Source organism: Erpetoichthys calabaricus, chromosome 14 (assembly GCF_900747795.2).
Source record: "Erpetoichthys calabaricus chromosome 14, fErpCal1.3, whole genome shotgun sequence".
Taxonomy (NCBI): Eukaryota; Metazoa; Chordata; class Cladistia; order Polypteriformes; family Polypteridae; genus Erpetoichthys; species Erpetoichthys calabaricus.
In genome coordinates this window covers 32,075,712-32,098,894 of record NC_041407.2, presented here as the reverse complement: position 1 = coordinate 32,098,894, position 23,183 = coordinate 32,075,712, and the positions used below count along the sequence as shown (strand labels likewise).

Genomic DNA, 23,183 nt, shown 5'->3' with positions numbered 1-23,183 from the left:
CATAGTATGCGACACGTGTTTCGCCGTAATTGTGGGCTCATTAGGAGTACACAGTCACTGCACTCCCTTACTGGAATCGATCCTCGGACGTAGAGGCGAAGCCCCTAACGTTGTGCTACGGCGTGTGGTTCGTTCATTTGACAGCATGTAGATCGGGGTAATTACATTGCAGGCATTCGTAGTCTGATTCACAATCTGATTGTATGGGTGGTTACCTACCAGGTAACGCTTGTGGTTGGTGAGCAAGTCGGCTAACTTCTGCCACGGTGCCCTCTTTCAGTTGCGAGAAGCAGATCATACAATGGTTGAAATAGTTTAATATATATAGCAAAATCACCGCGCTTCGCAGGGGCGAATATGGTATTGCAAACGGCAGCGTTTCTATAAACTTAATTTGAAGTTACGGTTTATACCGTGCTTTGTTTCATATTCTTTTCCTACTTTATCAATTGTGTAATGTGTTTTTTGAACAGGTTTGATTCATGGAAGTGATCACTCCTGCTGCGTTCAGTCACTTCACGTGAGCCGCTCTCTTGTGTGATGTTGCGATGTCCACGGGTTTATTTAATGTTAGCTAAGACCCGGCAGTTAAAAGTTTCTCGCTACAGCAATTTTAACTCTGTTACAAAGTGATGCAAACCTCGTTTATACCTCGTGTCTTCTCATTAAACTTGTATCTCGCGAATATGGCATTGCAAACGGCAGCGGGAGCGTTTCTATAAAGTAAATTTAAGGTTAGGTTTATACCGTGCTTTTTTATACCTCGTGTCTTCTCATTAAACTTGTATCTCGCGAATATGGTATTGCAAACGGCAGCGGGAGCGTTTCTATAAAGTAAATTTAGACTTACGGTTTACACCGTGCTTTTTTATACCTCGTGTCTTATGAAGATGCTTGTATGCGTCACTCACTCGCTTCTTATTGTTTCGCTGCCTTGTCAATTGTGTAATGAGTGTTTTCTTCAGCGCTCTTTGGGGCTCCTCCTTCTTTTCTACATACTGAGTTCACAGTCAGTTCACGTGATTACGTGGGAGGCGTGATGACACGACACGCAACTCAGTCTCCTACGGCCATCTTGCTGCCTTCCATTACAGTATATGGACAAAAAAGAGGTTCCAGTTATGACCATTACGCGTATAATTTTGAAATGAAACCTGCCTAACTTTTGTAAGTAAGCTGTAAGGAATGAGCCTGCCAAATTTCAGCCTTCCACCTACACGGGAAGTTGGACAATTAGTGATGAGTGAGTCAGTCAGTCAGTCAGTCAGTCAGTGAGGGCTTTGCCTTTTATTATTATAGATCTCTGCCTGTTTGTCTCTGTATTACGCAGTGCTCTGTCTGTCTGTGTGTTATGGATCTTGAAAAAAATAAGTTATAAGGACAGTTGTTCATGTTAATTGCAGTCTCAATTGTTAAAAAAATATTTTAAAAGGAGCATCCCACATGAAAATATAACGATCTCATTAACTGACAGTGCATACCAATTTACAAATTTTATGTCCGTTTGAGGTTAAAAAGAAAAAAAAGAAGTAACACTTTATCCCCAGCAGGGAATTGAACTCATGTTTGTGAGGCAGAGAAAAGCTACTCACTCTGAGAGGCAAATCTTAGCGCGCTACGCCACGGAAGCTGTTGTATGGCATGTGAAGCTTTTGTGGAAGTGTTTATTTGATCTTAGGAACTTGGGCTTTACACATTCTACAGTTTATGCCTACATTTTGTAACATTTATTACTAAAATATGAAAAAGTTTCTGTTTTAACAATGTGTTTACACAGATTACTGTAGAAACGGTACACACATGGAATACGTGTGTTCCAAATAACGATGTATTATTTCAAGTCTAAAACTCCAGTTCACTCCCAGACAATCAATCAAGGCATGAGCTGGGAAAAGTGCGTTCACGTTCTAAGTTGGAGGGGGGATGGAATAGCCGGCTGCTGGTAGTTTGTCTTTTATCAGCACATTTAGAGGACAAAAGACGCTGGCGGAGAGGTGTGAACGGATTTAAGAAGCGATTTAAGGTGGGCCGGATCTACGAGTTTTTTCGTAGACTCTGGTAATTCTAGTGTTAAGCAGAGTTGACATGTAACTGAGGAGACAAGCAGAGGGTTCCATAGCTAAAGTGGTACATTAATTGGAAAAATGACATTAATCACAGTATCTAGAGTCAACTCTAGCAAATGTAACTGCTTTTATGATTCCTAAAATGACAAAGTTTGGCAATACTGAAATCGATAATCCCAGTGCTAATACTTCTATTTCTGATTTTCTTCAACAAGCTGATTAGACCTAATGACTTATGCAGGTATGGAGCGCAATGAGTATATTAAGGGAATATAAATTAAAAGAATGCAATTTGAAAAATAATAATTATGGTGCTTTTTCTGACCACTCTGCACCGTTTATGCAGCATGGCTGCAGAAAGCTTAAACAACTCAGCACATCCACATAAAAACGACAACGGTGAGCTTCCTTGAAGGCTTTTAACGTGGAGGGGATTGTTCTGCATGTACATTCTAAAACATTTTCCCCATAAAGCTGGTGAACTGCTCTTTCATCTTGGGTCTTCTGTGTAAAGAGTGCTGCAGACAGACAAGGCGAGAAAAAGCCTGTTTTTGATTACTTGGGAAACAAGTTCTGGGAGATCTGAAAGGTAGTGGAGCAACCCAGCTATCTCTACTAAGTTCCTTTTCCATAATTTTTGAAAAGACAAAGAATATTGAGGGCACACTTACTGTCACCTTCAGTGATAGATAGATAGATAGATAGATAGATAGATAGATAGATAGATAGATAGATAGATAGATAGATAGATAGATAGATAGATAGATAGATAGAAAGAAAGAAAGAAAGAATCCAGAAAGTATTCACAGCGCATCACTTTTTCCACATTTTGTTATGTTACAGCCTTATTCCAAAATGGATTAAATTCATTTTTTTCCTCAGAATTCTACACGCAACACCCCATAATAAGCACTGTCAATAAAAATGAACAGGTAATATCTGTGGTCTGTAATACCAAAATTAACAGTTAAATAAAGAGCCTAAGGCTTCTATACATCTGGTTATTTGAGAGCTTCGTGCAAAGTTTTTTAAAGGGATAAAGAAAAAAAAAGTAAAAATTGTTAATCGGACGATTCAGTAACATGAAACAGGTAATCAGTATCAGCCCTGAAAAAACATGATCTGAGAATCCCTAATTTTAATTAAATGTGAAGATGTTATTTAACTCCAAGGAAGTACCCAGTAAAGTGAAAACAGGAAAACATACCAGTTGTGGTAGGATCTTTTCAAAATGATCAATGCTAACCAATTCATTTTCTTCCGTTTTTGCTTGTTTAGCTGAACGGGCTGCTGCTTCTGAAACGAGAAAGGGGAAGGGGAGAGGTAAACATAAAAGTATACATGATGATGTAATCTGCATGCTTAATTTTATTTAATGATTCACAGATATAAGTTAAAACCCAAAGATAAATAGTGACTATTTGTCCAGAATATTACAGGAAAAGGATTATCCATTTGATTGGGGTAGGACCTCCCTGTTCAATAATACATCAATATTTACTTGCATATTCTATTAGTATTACAATTTTGGGCAATTTCTATTAACTTTTTGCTAAAAACAAGTGAATCTTGCCTAAAACATGCTTATAAAGATGAATTGCATCTCCAAAATTTTAATATTTTTTCTTTTGAGTAATAACAATACTGGAAACAAACATTTAAATCAAAAGTTCCATCTCTCAAAAGTAAAATGTCTATTTCAATTCTACTTAAACTTAACAGCATCCATATTATGCAAACCTGTATTTGCAGACATGGACAAATTTGTTGGTATGCTTAAAGCCTCCTGAAAAGTGATTAAATGAAAAGCAGTTGTCCCATGTATACCTACATGCCTTTGATATGTCATCCAGTAAAGCAAAGCATGTGTGAAAAGAGATAAAGTACTGCTTATTCTATAAAGATATTCTAAAATGGCCCAGACATATTTGTTGTTACCACTAGAAAAGATCATAAATAATTGGATTACAGTGATTTGTTTTGTTTTTTTTTTTAAACTAGCTGTTTTCTTTAATAAGTATCACACATGTCTCCAATCATGTATTCAGTCATTCACCCTATTATGATGAAAAAAAGCTGTTTGGTATCATTGTGTGTCCCACACTAAGCACGGACAAGAGAAAGCAAGGGGAGAGTTGTCTGAGGAGATCACAAAGAAAATGGTAGACAAGCATGTTAAAGGCAAAGACTATAACACCATCTCCAAGCAGTCTGACATTCCTGCAACAATAGTTGCAAATATTTTTAATATGTTTAAGGTCCATGGGACTGTAGCCTTGAGTCTGTGTGGAGGACAATGAAATATCAAGACTATCAATGCAATCTAGAGCAAAATGTACTGCCCAGTCCCAGAAAGCTCTCAGTTGCAGGTCATGGATCATCCAACAAGATAATGATTCAAAACACACAGCTAAAAAGTGCTCAAAAATTGCTAAGAACAAAACATTGGACTATTCTGAAGTGGTCTTCATGAGCCCTGATTTGAATTGTATTGAACATCTTTGGAAAGAACTGAAACCTGCAGTCTGGAGAAGGCCCCCTTCAATCCAGAAATACTGTGACTGGAGCAGTTTGCTCAGGTAGAGTGGGCCAAACTACCTGTTGGCAAGTGCAGAAGTCTCACTGAGAGCTGTAGGAATCGCTTGTTTTCAGTGATTGCCTCTAAAGTTTGTGCAACAAAATATTAGGTTAAGGGTCCCATCATTTTTTGTGCATGCCATTTTCATTTATGTTATTATTCCAGGTATTCTGCTGAATCAAAACTCTAAACCAAATTTTTGTTAAATAGGGAATAAACCATGATTGGTGTCAATTACTTCTGTTAGTTTCGAGCTATTTCAAAGACAATTCTGGGTTCTTCTTTTTTTGTTGAGGGGTACCAACAAATTTGTCCACATCTGTTGTCGTCTCTCCTCTAAAAAACAAATGATACCCTATGCAAATCTGTTAAAAAAAATAGTTGAAAAATCTGAATTAACCTTGAATACAAAAATAATAAATACTTTGTAGTACTAAGAAAATTACAATGAGCACTATACATATGCTGAAAAGTGCCTCCTTTTGCTTTTAAAACAGCCTCAGTTCTACATGGGATGGATTCCACAAGATGCTGGAAACATTCCTTTGTGATTCTGGTCAATGCTGATGTACAGTAAGTGCATCACACAGTTTATGCAGATTTGTTAGCAGCACATCCATACTGCAAATCGCCTTTCTACCAAGGTGTTCTATCGGATTTAGATTCGTTAACTTGGAAGGCCACTGAAGAATACTGAACTCATAGTCAAGCACAGACTAGTTTGACATTTTTGCTGTGTGACATTATGTATTAACATGCTGGAAGTAGCAATTAGAAGATAGGTAAATTGTGGCCATGAAGGGATACACATAGTCAGCAACACTAAATAGTAAAAAGGCCATGTTCTTCAGGCAATGATTAATTGGTATTACCAGGCCCAAAGTGTATCAAGAAAACATTCACTAACACCATTACACTACCAGCCTGGACTGCTGACATAAGACATTTTAGGTGTATGAACTAATGCTGTTGGCATCAAACTCTGACACTACCATTTGTGTGCCTCAGCAGAAATCAAGATTAATTTGACCAGGCTACATTTTTCCAGTCTTCAACTGTCCAGTTTTGGGAGCCTGGACCCATGTTACCTTCAGCCTTCTATTCTTGCCTAACAGGGACATAATCCCATGTGGTCTTCTGTTGTTGTAGCCCATCTGTCTCAAGTGCTGTGTATTCTGAGATCCTGTTCTGCTCACCACAGTTATAGCGTGGTTATCTGAGTTACCATGGTCTTTCTGTCGGCTCAAACCACTCTGGTCATTTTCCCCTGACCTTTCTCATCAACAAGGCATTTCTGTCCACAAAAGTGCCACTCACGGAATACTTTTTGTTTTTAGCACAATTCTGAATAAATTCTAGATCAGCAGTTACAGAAAAACTCAAACTACCCTCTCTGGCACCAACAATCATCCCACGGTCGAAATCATGAAGATCACATTTTTTTCCCCTCAATTTTTGTGTCTGATGTGAAAATTTCCTGAAGCTCCAGACCTGTATCTGCAAGATTTCATTCATTTTGCTGCTGCCACATGATTGGCTGATTAGATAATTGCATGGATAAGAAGATGTACTGGCATTCCTAATAATTTGCTCAGGGGGTATGTAAATAATAAATGCCACATAGTTTCTCTTGTAAAGAGATTTAAAATGAACCTAGCTTACAGGAATACTGAGGTTCTATGGCAAAAACAAGAGTTGGCTAACATGCCCCGAAGTGTGACAATGCAGTTACAATGTCTGCAGCAGTGGAAGACACGCATACACTAGAAAGGCACTTGTTACTGGTACACACAGTCATCTCTTGACCAACCTAGCCAGTACAGAAATTTCAGACTGATTTTGTTTCTACCTGTGAGTGGCAAAGGGGAAGCATCTTTATATCTTTTTCATCTTGTCTTCTGCTTAGAGGTGGGCGGTATGACCAAAATTCTATATCATGGTATTTTTCTAAATTCTGCCGGTTTCACGGTATTAGATGGTATTTTTTTCCCCATGCATAAGTGGATGCTAACCACATTTTCCACTGCAATTACTGCAGTAGACTGGCTAAGAATAACCTATTAGACTGTTATGAGAATTGTACATCGTACAAAAAGACATTTTAATGTGCACACAAGTATTAATCCAGGTTTGCATGGCCCCATAAAGTGATAGTTTTCAAGATGGTGGCACTAAAGAGAAGGAATCACATTGCATGACAGATGCAGTCAAAATATAGAACCTTTAATTGAACAAATTTTGCAAAAGCTTAAACTATGATTTTGACAACATATTTTCAACCATCCAAAGAGGCATTTAGACTTAGTAAAATATCAAGAGGTGTTTGTCAAAAGTTGGATTGCACTGAACACGTCTTAGAAAAAGAATAAATAGTAAATATTTTTTGTAAACCAACTACACTTTCTGTTAATGTTAACAATCTCTGTCCACTGACACGATTAAGTGACTTTTTAAACAATTTTACCATCATTAAACTGCATAATATTTAAACTAATAAATAACAACAATAAAATACATAATAGTATTACTGATAGCTGCACCATTACTTCAAGGCTTCAAAGCCCAGGTGCATTACACAGTATTCACCAAATTAAAATAAAATAAAACAAGTGCAACTTGGTGATGACATCTTACCAACTGTACCATCATTTAGGCAAACTGCATTAATATGGACCTTGCTTCAAGCTAAGCTATATACATAAATAATAAAAACTGCAACTTGCATTTATAATGCTGTTTGTGGTATAGCCCTATGGAAGCACATTAGGGCCACTGTGAAGAAAAAAAAAATATCAACACGGAAGAAAAAAACAAACTATATGTCGAGAATAAATTCGACATGTTGACTATGTCAAGATTAAAGTCGACATTTCCACTTTATTCTCATAGTTTATTTTATAATTAAAGTAGAATATTGTAAACTAAACTTCATCCTAAAATCAATGTTTAATTTACTAGATTTTCTCAAACCCTGTCACAAGTTAATGCAGCACATCAAATACTTTGTGTTAAGTGTTCCCCGACCCAGTCGTTAATCACTACGCTTCTTAAACTGACTTCCTCCGCACTAACAGCAGGCGCCTGCAGCAATCAGCGCACAGATAAACGTCTTTGTGAAATTAAAACTAGTTATTAACTTAGCCGACGGAGTGTTCAGAACTTTAAAAATATCTTTGTTATACATGTTTAATTATGCCATCCATTCAGAGTTGCGCCCATCTCTGAACGAGTCGCCAGCACATCGCAGGATCAATACAAGCAAAACATACACTAGCAAGTACAAAAACAAGTACAACTTGTCTTGCAGTGTTATCCAGTAGTATAGAAACAGTATTTACACATCTGACCTTTTAAAACCAAAGTATCTCCAGGAAACGAATGTGATTCCTTTTTTTTCGGCAAAACTTCTTCTGTGTCATTATGTTTAACTTTATCGTCAGCTTCAGTTTTGGAATGCTCTCTGTCCATTTTCATCGCGCGGCATACCTATGCTACCGCCCACTATTTGGTGGTGTAGCAGTGAAAAAGAGCCCTAGTGCAACAAATCTGTGTTTAGCGGTGTAGCAGTGAAAAAGGTCCCCACTTGAACAGTTTCCCGCTGCACCACGTTCCGAACGTCGTTTAGGCAATTTAAACCGGTGTTGCAGTATAAGAAAAATCCATATCATAAAAAAAATAAAAAACGGTTTTCGGTATGAACCGGTATACCGCCCAGCACTACTTCTGCTTTTTCAAAATGTGACACTGTAGGTGTCTCCCTGACATGTACAAAAGTGCTACCAAGTGAACTGACCAGTCACAGGACACTCATCAATTAGCATGTGGTAGGTAGGGTGCAGTTGCAAAAAGTACTCAGAAATGACAGAGTAAAAGTTGTAGTACTTCAAATTTTTACCTTTGCTGAAATAAGAATTATTTCAATTAAAAAAGTACTTGAGTAAAAGTAAAAAGTTATGCCAAAAGTACTAAAGTACCAAAAGTAAACATACATTGTATAATAATGAAAAGGTACAAGGCTTTGTCTACAGAACACAATACGTTATTATTTTTAAACAGCACTCACACAGTATTTTTTCTAAGGAACTGCACTACAGAATAATGAATCATGGAGAATTCAATCATACCTTTGATCAATACATAATTGCAGCCAGAGTCACACTGACTTAAGCTGTGCCTCTCCTACTGGGATAACCGAAAGCAGTAGATGAGGCACTCCAACTGCAGAATAAAGAATAATAAACAGAGGTGGGTAGTAACGAGTTACATTTACTCCGTTACATTTACTTGAGTAACTTTTTTAAAAAAAATTGTACTTCTAAGAGTAGTTTTACTGCACCATACTTTTTACTTTTACTTGAGTACATTTGTGAAGAAGTAACGTTACTCTTACTCCACTACATTGGGTAACACTCGACTCGTTACTTTTTTCCATTTAACATTAGATACGCTTACATTTTTGCAAAAGAGAAAAGTCACCAGTGGATCTACTGCATGACTGTTTCACCAATCAGACGTAGCAACAATAATCACATGACTCCGTTTCACCAATCAGACGTAGCCATGCAGTCACATGACCATACACAAACTTCCTGCGTCTGAAGCCTGTAAGAGACTTTTAGTAATGTGGGGCTCCTGTTCACTGCTAAACGGTCACAGTTTCACTGCAAAAACCTTGAGAGCGAACTCCTGCTGAAGCTTAACCATCACTTCACTGAGTGAAGAACAACCACATTTTAACCAGACATGCACAGACACAGACAGTCATGGTAAAGTGAGACTTCTTGTATGTGCACAAGTTGCCTTGTTCTAATGTTATTTTCTAACAGCTGTGCTATTTGCTATTTTATATAAAAAATCAGCTGCTGACCAGGTGATGGCAAAATCAAAACCACAAAATATGCAAACAAAATGGGCACACAGCAGTATGTATCTTTAAACATGTTCATGGCCAAAAACAAAAGTTAGATTAATTAGAACAGCAATTAGAAAAGAGGAGTCAAATCTACTTCCTTGTAGACTTCGCTTAGCACTGTGCCTGCGCTACTATAGTAAATGAACCATATATGTATTTTATAGGACAGACAGGCGTGCAAACTTATGACACAGTGCCTGCAATTACAGCAACAAACAGTGCAGGAAATGAAGCAAGTTGTTTTGTAAGACCTGGGGGGAGCAAGCTCCACAAGGACTTTCATCTGCTATTGAATTCCAACTTAGGACACTGCATCTATGAGGTAGGGGTCTTAAATACTGTGCTACAATGCTATCCTTCAATATACATCATGAAATAATAAATTAACCGTGTAATAATTATTTTCCTGTAGTTTTGGTTAAAAAGAACCTACAATGCCTATCCTGATGTTTTAACACTAGAATTACCAAAGCATACGAAAAACCTCTCCATCAGCGTCTTTTGTGTTGTAAAAGTGTTGAAAAGCCCAAGCAGCCTGCTATCCCATCCTCCCACCGCTGCAGAAACAGCAAAAACCTCTCCCAGCTAAAGCCTTGCTTATCAGGGAGTGAGGTACCTAGAGCTGTATAGGCTAAAAAATATCGTTATTTGGAACACATGCATTTCATGTAAGTGTAGGATGACAGGAAATGCAAGAAATGTTGAGCACATACGTAAAAGACAAACTTTTTTCATGCTTTAGTACTAACGACAAAATGTAGACATGAAGTGTACTATATGTGAAGACTGACGTCCAAATATCAAATAAGCACTTTCACAAAAGGTACAAATATAACAGAACAAGTGTGCTTTAATTCAAGACTATAACTGAAGAAAAACAAATTGGGTCAGTGTGGCTTGTTGTCGCGACTTCTTTGGTAGTACAGTAGAACCTCTGGTCACGAACATTTCCGAACACAAATTGGGTTATGATCAAAAAGTTTGCCAAAATTTTGCATCTGTTCACGACCACACGCTCTGGTGGCGAACAAAAGCACTGGCGGCCAGTTTCCCTATGCCCGTTCGTATGCGCCAATTATTTCCCATTCTCCGTTTCCCATTTTCTTTTGTTTGCGTATTGTCACACACGTGCCCATGGGAGGCAGCTAAAGGGCTTAAGTAAGGGCAGTTCCGAGTCATACTGGGATGTGGTAGAGTGCACTGACTCTTTTTCTCTCCTGCAGACCTTTCATGGGAGATTCCACCTGGTCCTCTTGATGTCACTTCCGGGAAGGAGTCCTTGCCGGCTCTGGCCCTTGTGATGTCATGTCCGGGCTCGAACCTATGGCTGAAGACCTTCATGAGCCCGGCCCCTTTGATCTCATTTTCTGTCTTCCCCTTTAAAAGCCTCCACCTTTTCCCTATTCCCTCAGTTCTGTTTTGGACTTGGTTTTGTGCACATCAGTGCTGTATTTACTTTACGACTTTGCAGCCAGGAAACAATTATACGGGTGGCTGCCGCAAACTTTTCTATGACGCTGAGTTGAGTTTGTGAGCTTCTGGGTTCGATGCTAGCAGCTTCTCAAGTTTACCGTTTTGAGTAGAGAGCTGCTGTTATTGTTAATATTATACAATAATAACATACATTTGATTTACGTCTGTAACAACCGCTGTAAATTTATAGTGCTTGTCAAAGTTAGCGTTCACGCTTGCCCCGATCTGACACTGCTGTTTTCAAATAAAGACGCGCTATAACAGAGGTGAACTCAGATCGGAAAAAACAGAAGCCCTCCCCACAAGAAATGTCGACTCACATAAAAGAACAACGCAGCTGCACCAGGCGTAAAGGCAAAAGTCCGGTGTCATCCTGCCATTCACCTGTCCTTCAAAGAGACAGCATGGCTTACAGAGCTCGCCAACCCTACACCGTCCAGATCTAAACACTAGCATGGTGTATGTGCCCTAAAAAAGTCTAACTGCATTCTCGTACCATTGCTCGCGTACTAAAGTGTCAGCAGGTATGTTTCGTGGCATTACACATGTAATTTGTAAGCATGCCCTTGACGATCAAACAGAGGAAGCTCAACAGTTCACTTGTGACTTTATGCTGTAGGAAGATAAGTAAATAAATCAGCTCGCATGTTATTTATTTGGATCAAATAAAGACGCACTATAGCTATTTATCTATCCCCTTAGCTGTTTTTATATATATATTATATAATAACAGTTATAAAGACACTTGTTCATGTTAGTTGTAGTCTCAATTGTTAAAAATATTTTAAAAGGAGCATCCCACATGAGAATACAACGATCTGACTGACTGACAGTGCATACTACTTTATATAGTTAAAAAGAAAAAAAAAATAACACTTTCTTTCCAGCGGGGAATCGAACTTGAGTCTCTAAGGCGCAACAGGCCTGCTGCGCACTGATTGGCTGAGCAGTCTGTGTCAACTATCCGCGACTTAGTATATATCGTGATTTAGAGAGAATAAAAGTGAAAAAAAACCAGGAAACTTTTACAAGTCCTATAAATGTACACCGTGTGTTACAGATACAGTGTATGTGTGTACTGTATAATATTAACAATAAGAGCAGCTCATTACTGAAAACAGCAAATATAGGAGGAAGTCGGGATCGAACCGGGGACTCTTGATTACACCGGGTTCGTTTGATTACAAGTCAGCAAATCTTACCACTACTCTATATTATATAGTTTATGCCTACATTTTCTCATTTACTACTAAAATATGAAAAATGTTTCTATTTTAAAAATGTGTTTACACATATTACTGTAGAAACAGAACATACATGAAATGCGTGTGTTCCAAATAACGATCTATTATTTCCACTCTAAAACTCTAGCAGTTCAGTCACTCCCAGATAATCAAACAAGGCATGAGCTAGAAAAACTTAGTGAACGTTCTGCGACGGTGGGGGATGGAATAGCCGTCTGCTTGCTGACTCGTCTTAATCGGCACATTTAGAAGACAAAAGAGAGGTGAGAACAGTTTTAAGGTGGGCCGGATCTATGAGTTTTTTCATGGACTCTGGTGTTAAAATCTATCACTTTATGGGGCCATGCAAACCTGTATTAAAATGTTTTTCTGTACAATGTACAATTATGACAGTGAAATAGGTTATTCTTAGGCAGTAATTCCAGTAAAAAATGTGGTTAACATCCACTCATGTATAGGAAAAAAATACCGTCCAATACCGTGAAACCGGTATAACTTTGAAAAATACCGTGATATAGAATTTTGGTCATACCGCCCAGCACTACCCCATGGTATTTAAACTGATCTGCTAAGATAAATGAAAAGGTGTCCATTCTAATACTGTGTGCTACTGAGTTCAATTTTATTCAAATTCATTTTGAATCCGGATATCTTTTTAAATTCTGCTAGTGCTTTTAGGTCTGCTGGCATGGAATTTTGTGGGTCTGATATATACAGTAATATCAACCCTTCTAGTAAGAACTTTGGAGAGTATATGAACTTCATTATTTAGAGGTGAGATTGGTCTGTATGATACACATTGTAACAAGTCCTTATTTTTCTTAGGAAAGATGGCAATTAATACTTGGTGAAAAGTTTGAGGCAGAATTCTGTTGTCTCTCTAGCGTCTATAAACTTTGCTAATAATAGTGGAGCTAACTTATTTTAAAATTATTTATAAGATTCCAATGAGTAGCCATTGGGGCCTGTTGCTTTCCCACTTTAAAGTGAGTTTATAGTGTCTAGTAATTTTAAGACTGTCAGAGGTTTATCCAGTTCCTCTGCACTAAGAATATCTAGCTGTGGTATCTGTAATGCACCACAGAACTCTTAGATTGTGTCTTATTTTCTTTAAACTGAATAGAATGTAAGGATTTATAGTACTCTCTAAATGTTTTTATGGTTAATGAGTTTATCTCTCTGTGTTGATAATTACTGTTATTGCATTGTGAACTTCCTGCTTGTGGATTTGCTGAATTAAGATATTACTATGAACACCAAAGAAGCATAATAAGAAGGTCACGATTTAAAGATGAGTTGTTCAGTTTCTTTTGTTGTCAAGAGATTAAATTCTGATTGCAATACCTGTCTTTTCCTATAAAGTGCTTCATGTAGACGCCCAGCTTATTCTTGATCTATTTCGGTAATTTCGCTGATTATCAAGGACGTCTTCTTGGTTTCCAGTTTATTTTTATTAGAAAGGTATAAAATAATCTGTCCTCTTAAAAATGCATTCAGAGTTTCCCTAGAGTATTCCTGCAGAGACCTGTGAGGATGCATTTGTCTCCAAAAAATAATCTATTTGCTTGGATATAAATTGTGTTCAGTTCTCATCAGCTAATGACGGGGGGTTGGGTGGTTAAGACGCAGGCTACAAGATGTGTGTGTAGGGCATAGAAATTTAAGATCCATGATAAGAGGGGCATGGCCAAAGATAACAATAGCTTCATACTTGCAAAATTTGATGGTGGGCAAAAAAATATTATCTGTGAAGAAATAATCAACTCTTGAGCAACAATGATGTACTGGTGAGAAGAAGGAACATGCTCTTAAATTTGGATTTAAAAATCTCCATGAGTCTAATATGTTCTGATTGATTACAAACTGTGTAATTAGTTTTGTAGCATTAGATGTTATCGTCACTGTAGCTGAGGACCTATTCAGGTCTGGATTTAAAACACAGTCTCCAGCCATTATAGTTTTAAGAGTGTTAACATTAGGGTGGAGTGGTGGCTCTGAGGCTAAGGATCTGCGCTGGTATCCTGAAGGTTGCCGGTTCGAATCCCCGTCACTGCCAAAAGAGATCCTACTCTGCTGGGCCCTTGAGCAAGACCCTTAACCTGTAATTGCTCCAGGGGCGCTGTACAATGGCTGACCCTGCGCTCTGACCCCAAGGGGTATGCGAAAACTAACAAATTTCTAATACAAGAAATCGTATAAGACGAAATAAAGAACAAAAAAAAAAACCATTAGGAATCAATGCAAATACATTTTGGATGAAATCTCTATCATTCATATTAGGTGCATAAATATTTATCAAAATCACTTTAGTATTAAATAAATTACCCATCACCATGACATTTTGCCCTTCAGGATCAAACAAACGGAATTGTTCTTTGTATTCCAGATGCAATAAACCAAGGGTATGAGGTTAAACAGTCCACTTTGGCGAAGGAAAAAAAAAACAACAACAAAAACACTGTATATAACTAATTACTTTATGGTTACCAAAATGTACTTATTTTCAATGGAAGAAATTTCACTATTATAACTGTAATTTTTAAAAAAAAATGTCCAAAAAAGAAATAGAATACAGTATATAGTTCTGGCAAATGTTGCATTACAAATGGACCAAGTTGCCACCAGGATCTTCTTTACCTTGTAAGGACGTAATATGTCTCATGATCATGTTTCAAAGGATGTCAGGATCAGTCTTCTTAGCTCTTTTTCTCCTTCATGACCTTCAATAACCACTTTTAATTTGGCAGGAAACAAGAGGCTTTATCTGATTTCGGCTTTGCTTAAGCACTGTTTAATACAGTAGCATGCAATGCATTTAGCAGCTGTTGAAGGGGAGAAGTCTGGGAAAGTATGAATGCGGTCATTTTCAAATATAATCTCTTCTTTTGTCTGAGAAGTGACATTAAGTTTTTTTAACCTATAGTTTGTTGCAACGGGCAATTAGGCTTCTTGGTTTTAAGACAATCAATTCATGTTTACGATAAGCTGTTGAGATCTTGGTGTCTGATTTGAAGTCCCCCCCCAATTATTTTAGAGAACAGTTCAGCTATGAATTTTATAGGATTTGGACTTTCAGTTTTCAGGGAGACCTTCGATTCTGATGTTGTTCCTTATATATCTGTCTTCCAGTAAAGCTAGTTTGTCACCAAGCACTTCTAATTTTGCAGCTGTTGCTTTTTCATCAGTGGCGGATGTCGATTGTTCATCTATTTCAATACGAGTTGTAAACGTTTGCTTAACATCTTTAAGCTGAGAACCGAGTTCTCTAATTTTATTCTCAAACTCATATTTTCCTATATTTTTTCATCAATTCTTTCAAGAATTTCTTTAAAGGTTGCAGTAAATTTATTACTTAAATATTTCTCAATTCTCTTGTTTATATTCTTATTTATATCACCCTTTATATCATTATGTTCTCCCCAATTTGAGTTGAGTAATCATTACCTTCACCTTGGACAATACATTTTGGTCTTCTCCACGCTTGTGGAGTTGCAAGTTCAGTTGGAACTGATATGCTGGTATTAACTCTATTTGACAGTGGGGATAGAGAGGCCATACTCAGTTCCAATAATCCTCCTGGAATCAACGAATACTCCTTGCCTGCCTCACTTGCAGTTTTGCTCCAAATTTTGCTCTTGGCAGGAGCTGATGCTGGAGCATCAGGTCCTGGCAGATCTGTTCCTTTACCTGTCTGTTCCAGGTAAGGCTCTAGCAGGCCATACTGTGTGCCTGTGGCCAGTATAGATTTTGATGAGGCTTTAGCTATCTTTTCCTTTTCTTTATGAGCTGTTTGTTTGCTGTTCACGCTTATATATACTTGCATATACTTGTACTGTAATTAATTCTTTTCAGGTTGAGTAAATACAGGATACTTCAAGATAATAGTTTAAAAAAAAAAAAAAGAGAAAAAGAAAAATAACACCAGTGCTAATAGAGCTCCATCTACTTCTAAGACAAGACCAAAAAAACAGAACTATTTTCAACAATGCATTGTAAACATAGCCATCCCTAATCAAAATCTTTTACCAAGGTATAGTTTTAGTACTGTATTTCAAAATAAACTTCTGTTCCAAATAAAGTTGCTTATCAGTAAAAAAAAAATTACATTTAACTCCAAAAACAAATATTGTAGACATTAACAATAACATATTTGTCTGGTACAACACTCAATAATACAGACCAGAGATGTATCTTTGTTATGTAGGTACACTAGTAGGCACACTGTGTATGATGACTTGATACCAGCTTCTTCACACATGGAGAGATGGATGTTAGTTTAAGCCTAACTACACCTGAATCAGTGTAAGACAATTTCTGTACTTTGACTGGATGTGTACCACTTGGATAAAAACCTGCTCAACACAATTTTTAGCACAATTGGGCGAGTGGTTTAGTGCCTGTTTGGGGGGGCTGAGGTGTGTGTGCCGGGTATCACAATATACACACACACACACATACAGTATATAAACATGCACACACAGTTGTAAAAACCACCCTCATGCTCACAGAAAAGCTTGAGTGTAGTCTGTAGTTTTTGCAACACTATACTATACAGTTAGGTCCATAAATATTTGGACAGAGACAACTTTTTTCTAATTTTGGTTCTGTACATTACCACAATGAATTTTAAATGAAACAACTCAGATGCAGTTGAAGTGCAGACTTTCAGCTTTAATTCAGTGTGGTGAAAAAAACGATTGCATAAAAATGTGAGGCAACTAAAGCATTTTTTTAACACAATCTCTTCATTTCAGGGGCTCAAAAGTAATTGGACAAATTAAATAACTGGAAATAAAATGTTCATTTCTAATACTTGGTTGAAAACCCTTTGCTGGCAATGACAGCCTGAAGTCTTGAACTCATGGACATCACCAGATGCTGGATTTCCTCCTTTTTAATGCTCTGCCAGGCCTTTACTGCAGGGGCTTTCAGTTGCTGTTTGTTTGTGGGCCTTTCTGTCCAAAGTTTAGTCTTCAACAAGTGAAATGCATGCTCAATTGGGTTAAGATCAGGTGACTGACTTGGCCATTCAAGAATTTTCCACTTCTTTGCTTTAATAAACTCCTGGGTTGCTTTGGCTGTATGTTTTGGGTCATTGTCCATTTGTATCATAAAATGCCGCCCAATCAATATGACTGCATTTAGCTGGATTTGAGCAGATAGTATGTCTCTGAACACCTCAGAATTCATTCAGCTGTTTCTGTCCTGTGTCACATCATCAATAAACACTAGTGTCCCAGTGCCACTGGCAGCAATGCATGCCCAAGCCATCACACTGCCTCCACCGTGTTTTACAGATGATGTGGTATGATTTGGATAATGAGCTGTTCCACGCCTTCTCCATATTTTTTTCTTGCCATCATTCTGGTAGAGGTTAATCTTGGTTTTATCTGTCCAAAGAATGTTTTTCCAGAACTGTGCTGGCTTTTTTAGATGTTCTTTAGCAAAGTCCAATCTAGCCTTTCTATTCTTGAGGCTGATGAGTGGCTTGTACCTTGCAGTGCACCCTCTGTATTTACTTTCATGCAGTCTTCTCTTTATGGTAGACTTGGATATCGATACGCCTACCCCCTGGAGAGTGTTGTTCACTTGGGTGGCTGTTGTGAAGGGGTTTCTCTTCACCATGGAAATGATTCTGCGATCATCCACCACTGTTGTCTTCCGTGGACGTCCAGGTCTTTTTGCGTTGCTGAGTTCACCAGTGCTTGCTTTCTTTCTCAGGATGTACCAAACTGTAGATTTGCCAATCGTAATATTGTAGCAATTTCTCAGATGGGTTTTTTCTGTTTTTGCAGCTTAAGGGAGGCTTCTTTCACCTGCATGGAGAGCTCCTTTGACTGCATGTTGTCTGTTCACAGCAAAATCTTCCACATGCAAGCGCCACACCTCAAATCAACTACAGGCCTTTTATCTGCTTAATTGATAATGACATAACGATGGACTTGCCCACACCTGCCCATGAAATAGCCTTTGAGTCAATTGTCCAATTACTTTTGAGCCCCTGAAATGAAGGGATTGTGTTAAATAAATGCTTTAGTTGCCTCACATTTCTATGCAATTGTTTTGTTCACCCCACTGAATTAAAGCTGAAAGTCTGCACTTCAACTGCATCTGAGTTGTTTCATTTAAAATTCATTGTGGTAATGTACAGAACCAAAATTAGAAAAATGTCTCTGTCCAAATATTTATGGACCTTACTGTACTTATCTTAAAAATACTTCATCTCACACCTACACAAAATTCCCACTCCATAGGAAAACACCTGTTTAACAAGTCAAAATAAATGTTTTGTAAAGGTAAAGTGAATACATGGAGTGTTTAATACAACTATAATTAACCAATCCCAAAGTAAATGTACTCTAAGTACTGTATGCACAGTGATAAGGAAAGATATTCAGCTACTTCCTTTGCCTTAACTAAAGACAAGGAGGAGGTTGGGCGCATATGTCTTAACTAAAACGCATACAATATTTTTACAAAACAATTAACAAAAAACAAACTACACACACCCACACAAAGTCTAAATATACACTACAGTTACTACTAAAAATGGAAAATGGAAAAAAGTCAGCAAATCCTGGTATTGTAAATGAAAGCTGATGAACCAATTCAATTGGGACTATTCTTAAAATGTAAACCAAATCACTCTCACTAATGAGCCCAGAAAGCAAACTAACAGTTATGGGAAGTGAAGGCAGAAATGTCCAAAATACTTTGCTATTGAGTGTAACTAGATCAGAGGTGATCATGGATTTTTCTTTTTTGGTGTAAGATTGTGATGTTTATGAAGAAGATTGCAATTCAGATGTCTGTAGACGATTCCCTGTTTTTCTTGGTTGAAGTGCATAGTTCTTTTCAGATTATATATGCAAGAACCAGATGATTAAACAACTGAAAATTCCCACCTTCATGAAAGGGTTAAATACTACAACTGCAACAACTACTTTGAGAGGGGAAAAACTCTTTCAGGTAAATTTAAACAGTTTTGTAAAAGTGAAATGTTAGATAGGTATAAAACTTATAAATAGAGAAGAGACATTTTATATAGCCCCGCTACACAGTGAACTTTTATAAATTATAGAACATAAACTTTATTATATCAGCACACACACACATTAAGGTATTTAGCTACAGTATTATTACTGTCTACAGTTATGTACTTTTATGGTTTATATTGTAACATTTCCTTAAGCACCTTGAACAGTACAATTAATAAAATGTATTATTACAGTACTACTTCTATTTTCTACTGTCAAACCTTATTTTGAATTTTCTCTGTGTGGATGTAAACCTGAGAAATACCTATGTTCACAAACCATAGCATACCAACTATTTAAAAATCAACAGAAGTCCAAACAGGGTTCAGCTTAAATTCAATAAGTAGAAAGTGATCAGTGCTGAGCCTTGACCAGGATTTGGAAGTGAGTCTTTTCTGGTAGTTGCCCAAATGTTCCCAGTGCCATTTCAAGATTTCACTGCTTCCACCTTGTGGTTTTAAAAGATAATGCAGTCACATTTCTGAAACCTTGAGCACTCACTTAGTTTGCTATAGCTCATACACTGAAAAATACTTTACATTTCTAGCACATTTTAAATGTCTACGTCTGTATTAAAATTGACAGCATTTCTGAGTAAGAGGTAATAAAAATATGTCTGCGACAAACTGTTCCACAAAACTGTTTAAATGATGCAAAAGGTCTTCTTTATATACTGCAAACCTATAATCTCTAAATGCCTTGTTCACACCAAAATCTTGGGTGCTTGATACTTCAGTAAAGGCAAAACATGACATTTGCTTTTAACATTAGAACAATCTAGATGAGAACAGGCCATTCAGCTCACCAGTCCTATCCACTTAATTCCAAAATAACATCAAGTCTAGTTTTGAAGGTTCCTAATGTTCTACTGTCTACTACACTACTTAGTAACTTGTGTCTGTGGTTCACTGTGTAAAGAAAAACTTTCTAATATTTGTGCAAAATTTACCCATAAAGTTTCCAACTGTGTCTTTGTGTTTTTGCTGAACTCATTTCAAAGAAATACAGTAATCCCTTGCTATATCGCGCTTCGACTTTCGCGGCTTCACTCTATCACAGATTTTATATGTAAGCATATTTAAATATATATCGCAGATTTTTTGCTGGTTCGCGGATTTCTGCGGATAATGGGTCTTTTAATTTCTGGTACATGCTTCCTCAGTTGGTTTGCCCAGTTGATTTCATACAAGGGACGCTATTGGCAGATGGCTGAGAAGCTACCCAACCAGAGCATGTATTACGTATTAGATAAAACTCTTCAAATATATTGTGAGCACGGGGGCTGTTCGCACCCCTAAAGGATACGGCCACTCCTCAATAAACGCTGAAAGATTACCTTCACATTGCTCTCTTTCTTGCTGGGCTTACATATGGCTGATTTGTCAAGCGATATGCTTCCCGCACTGTGCTTCGCATACTTAAAAGATCAAACAGCACGTATTGATTTTTGATTGTTTGTTTTTCTCTGTCTCTCTCTGACATTCTCTGCTCCTGACGGAGGGGGTGTGAGCAGGGGGGCTGTTCGCACACTGGCCTAGAGGATACGGACGCTCCTCTAAAAAATGCTGAAATGCCGGCGGTGCTTCGCATACTTAAAAGCCAAACAGCCCTATTGATTTTTGTTTGCTTTTTTCTCTCTCTCTCTCTGACATTCTCTGCTCCTGACGCGCACTCCTTTGAAGAGGAAGATATGTTTGCATTCTTTTAATTGTGAGACAGAACTGTCATCTCTGTCTTGTCATGGAGCACAGTTTAAACTTTTGAAAAAGAGACAAATGTTTGTTTGCAGTGTTTGAATAAAGTTCCTGTCTCTCTACATCCTCCTGTGTTTCTGTGCAAATCTGTGACCCAAGCATGACAATATAAAAATAACCATATAAACATATGGTTTCTACTTCGCGGATTTTCACCTTTCGCGGGGGTTCTGGAACGCAACCCCCGCGATCGAGGAGGGATTACTGTAGTCCACTTTACTGATTCCCTTCATAATTTTAAACACTTCAATCACATCTCCTCTTGATCTTCTTTCGATTAAACTGAAAACTCTTAATTTTTTCTCATAACTTATCATCTGTAGTGCTGGAAATGAGCCTAGTCGCTCTTTACTGGACTTTTTCTATCACTGCTATGTCTTTTTTGCAGCCTGGAGACAAAATATAAGGTCTAATCAGTTTGTTATAAACATAACATTCTGTTATACTGAATCTGAATACTGCCTGGAGGTTGATAGTGACGAGTACACTGCATCTCCTAAATTAGGTGTACTTTCAATTATCAGACCTTCCATTAAGGATTTAAACTTAATATTTTTACTTTCTAAAAAAGTAATGTATGTAAATGTAAATGTAAGTACAATTACTTACATCAAATTTCACCTGCCACAAATCTACCCAAGCTTGTATGCTGTCCAAATCTCTGTTATTATTTAATGGATTCAAGATTATCTATCCTGCGGTGGGTTGGCACCCTGCCCAGGATTGGTTCCTGCCTTGTGCCCTGTGTTGGCTGGGATTGGCTCCAGCAGACCACCGTGACCCTGTGTTCGGATTCAGCCGGTTGGAAAATGGATGGATGGATGGAAGATTATCTATCAATCCACCTAGTTTTGTATCATCTGCAAACGTAACCAGCCTGTTACGTATATATTTCTATCCAAATCATTTATACATATTAAAAATACCAAAGGTCCTTGCTCTGACCCCTGTGAGACACCACTCTTAACATAACCCAATTCTGATAAGGTCCCTCGCACCATAACCCTTGGCTTCGCGTCTCTGGGCCAATTTTGCACACTACACCCTGGTTCACACTCCCTTTAGTTTGATGCCCAACCTCTCATGTGGTACGTTATCAAATGCTTTCTGAAAGTCAAGATATGCACTACTTTGATTGCATCATTTTATTGCTTTCACATAGAACCCATGCTGACTGCTCACCAAAACTCATGTTCTTGCCATGTGTTCCATCTTTTCCTTAATAATTTCTACCATTATTTTACCTATAATGCACAGTAAACTTACTTGCCTGTAGTTGTTTGGATCTGCCCGATAACCCTTTTAATATAACAGGAAAATATTTGCCATTTTCTAGTCCTTCTGAATTTCCCTAGTGCAACAGTAAATCCCTGCACTTTTATGAATGCTACACAAACTTGACATTGTTTGAAAAAAGAAAGCATTCAATTTTTTCATTTAAATCTATTATAATTAGAAGTAAGTTCCTTCTTTAAAAATTTAAGTGATAAAACATTCTTTATATTTAGCCATCTTATATATGTTTCAGGGAAAAGAACCTTTAGACTGCTGTATATATCTAACAGCAAACATATTCTTCAAAACCAGTTGAAACATTGTCTCTGGTGCCCTCTTATGTTAAATATGCAGATTCTGATACATTCAAAAAATACACTTATAGAAATGATAAAAAAAGGTAAATATTGTCATAACATGTTAAAATTAATAATAGAATGATGAAAGGAACTCTGCTTTTTTCAATTAAAATCATGTTACCAAACCAAAATGCAAGAAACCCTATCAGTTAAAAAAAGGTTTGCTGCTGGATGAAAGTGTCATGAAGACTGACCTTGGCTGAGGTGCAAAATGTCAACAGACCTAAAGGTACTTTCCTAAATTAGACTTGATTATGAACCAAAGCATTCAAACTGTCAACTCCAATTGTCCCTTGAATTGGGTTAAGTTCACTTGGAGGGAAAAATTAACATGCAGTCTTCACATGCTAAAAACGTGATTAACCTACACACCAAACAAATGAAACAAGTATAAAATTTTGGTATCATTAATTTAACTTTCAGGCTCTCCTTTATATACTAGTACAACCAAAGAAAGAAAGATCCTTATTCTCTATGACCAATAT

At 37.4% G+C, this 23,183-nt stretch overlaps 1 protein-coding gene across 1 annotated transcript in view; it reads right to left on the bottom strand.

Moving 5' to 3' along the window:
* cenpx (centromere protein X) overlaps positions 1–23,183 on the bottom strand; it is a 64,448-nt gene that overhangs the window by 6,586 nt on the left and 34,679 nt on the right. The window contains exon 4 of the mRNA XM_028818840.2: positions 3,274–3,362. Coding sequence (XP_028674673.1) covers positions 3,274–3,362 — 89 coding nt within the window. The remainder of the gene's footprint in view (positions 1–3,273; positions 3,363–23,183) is intronic.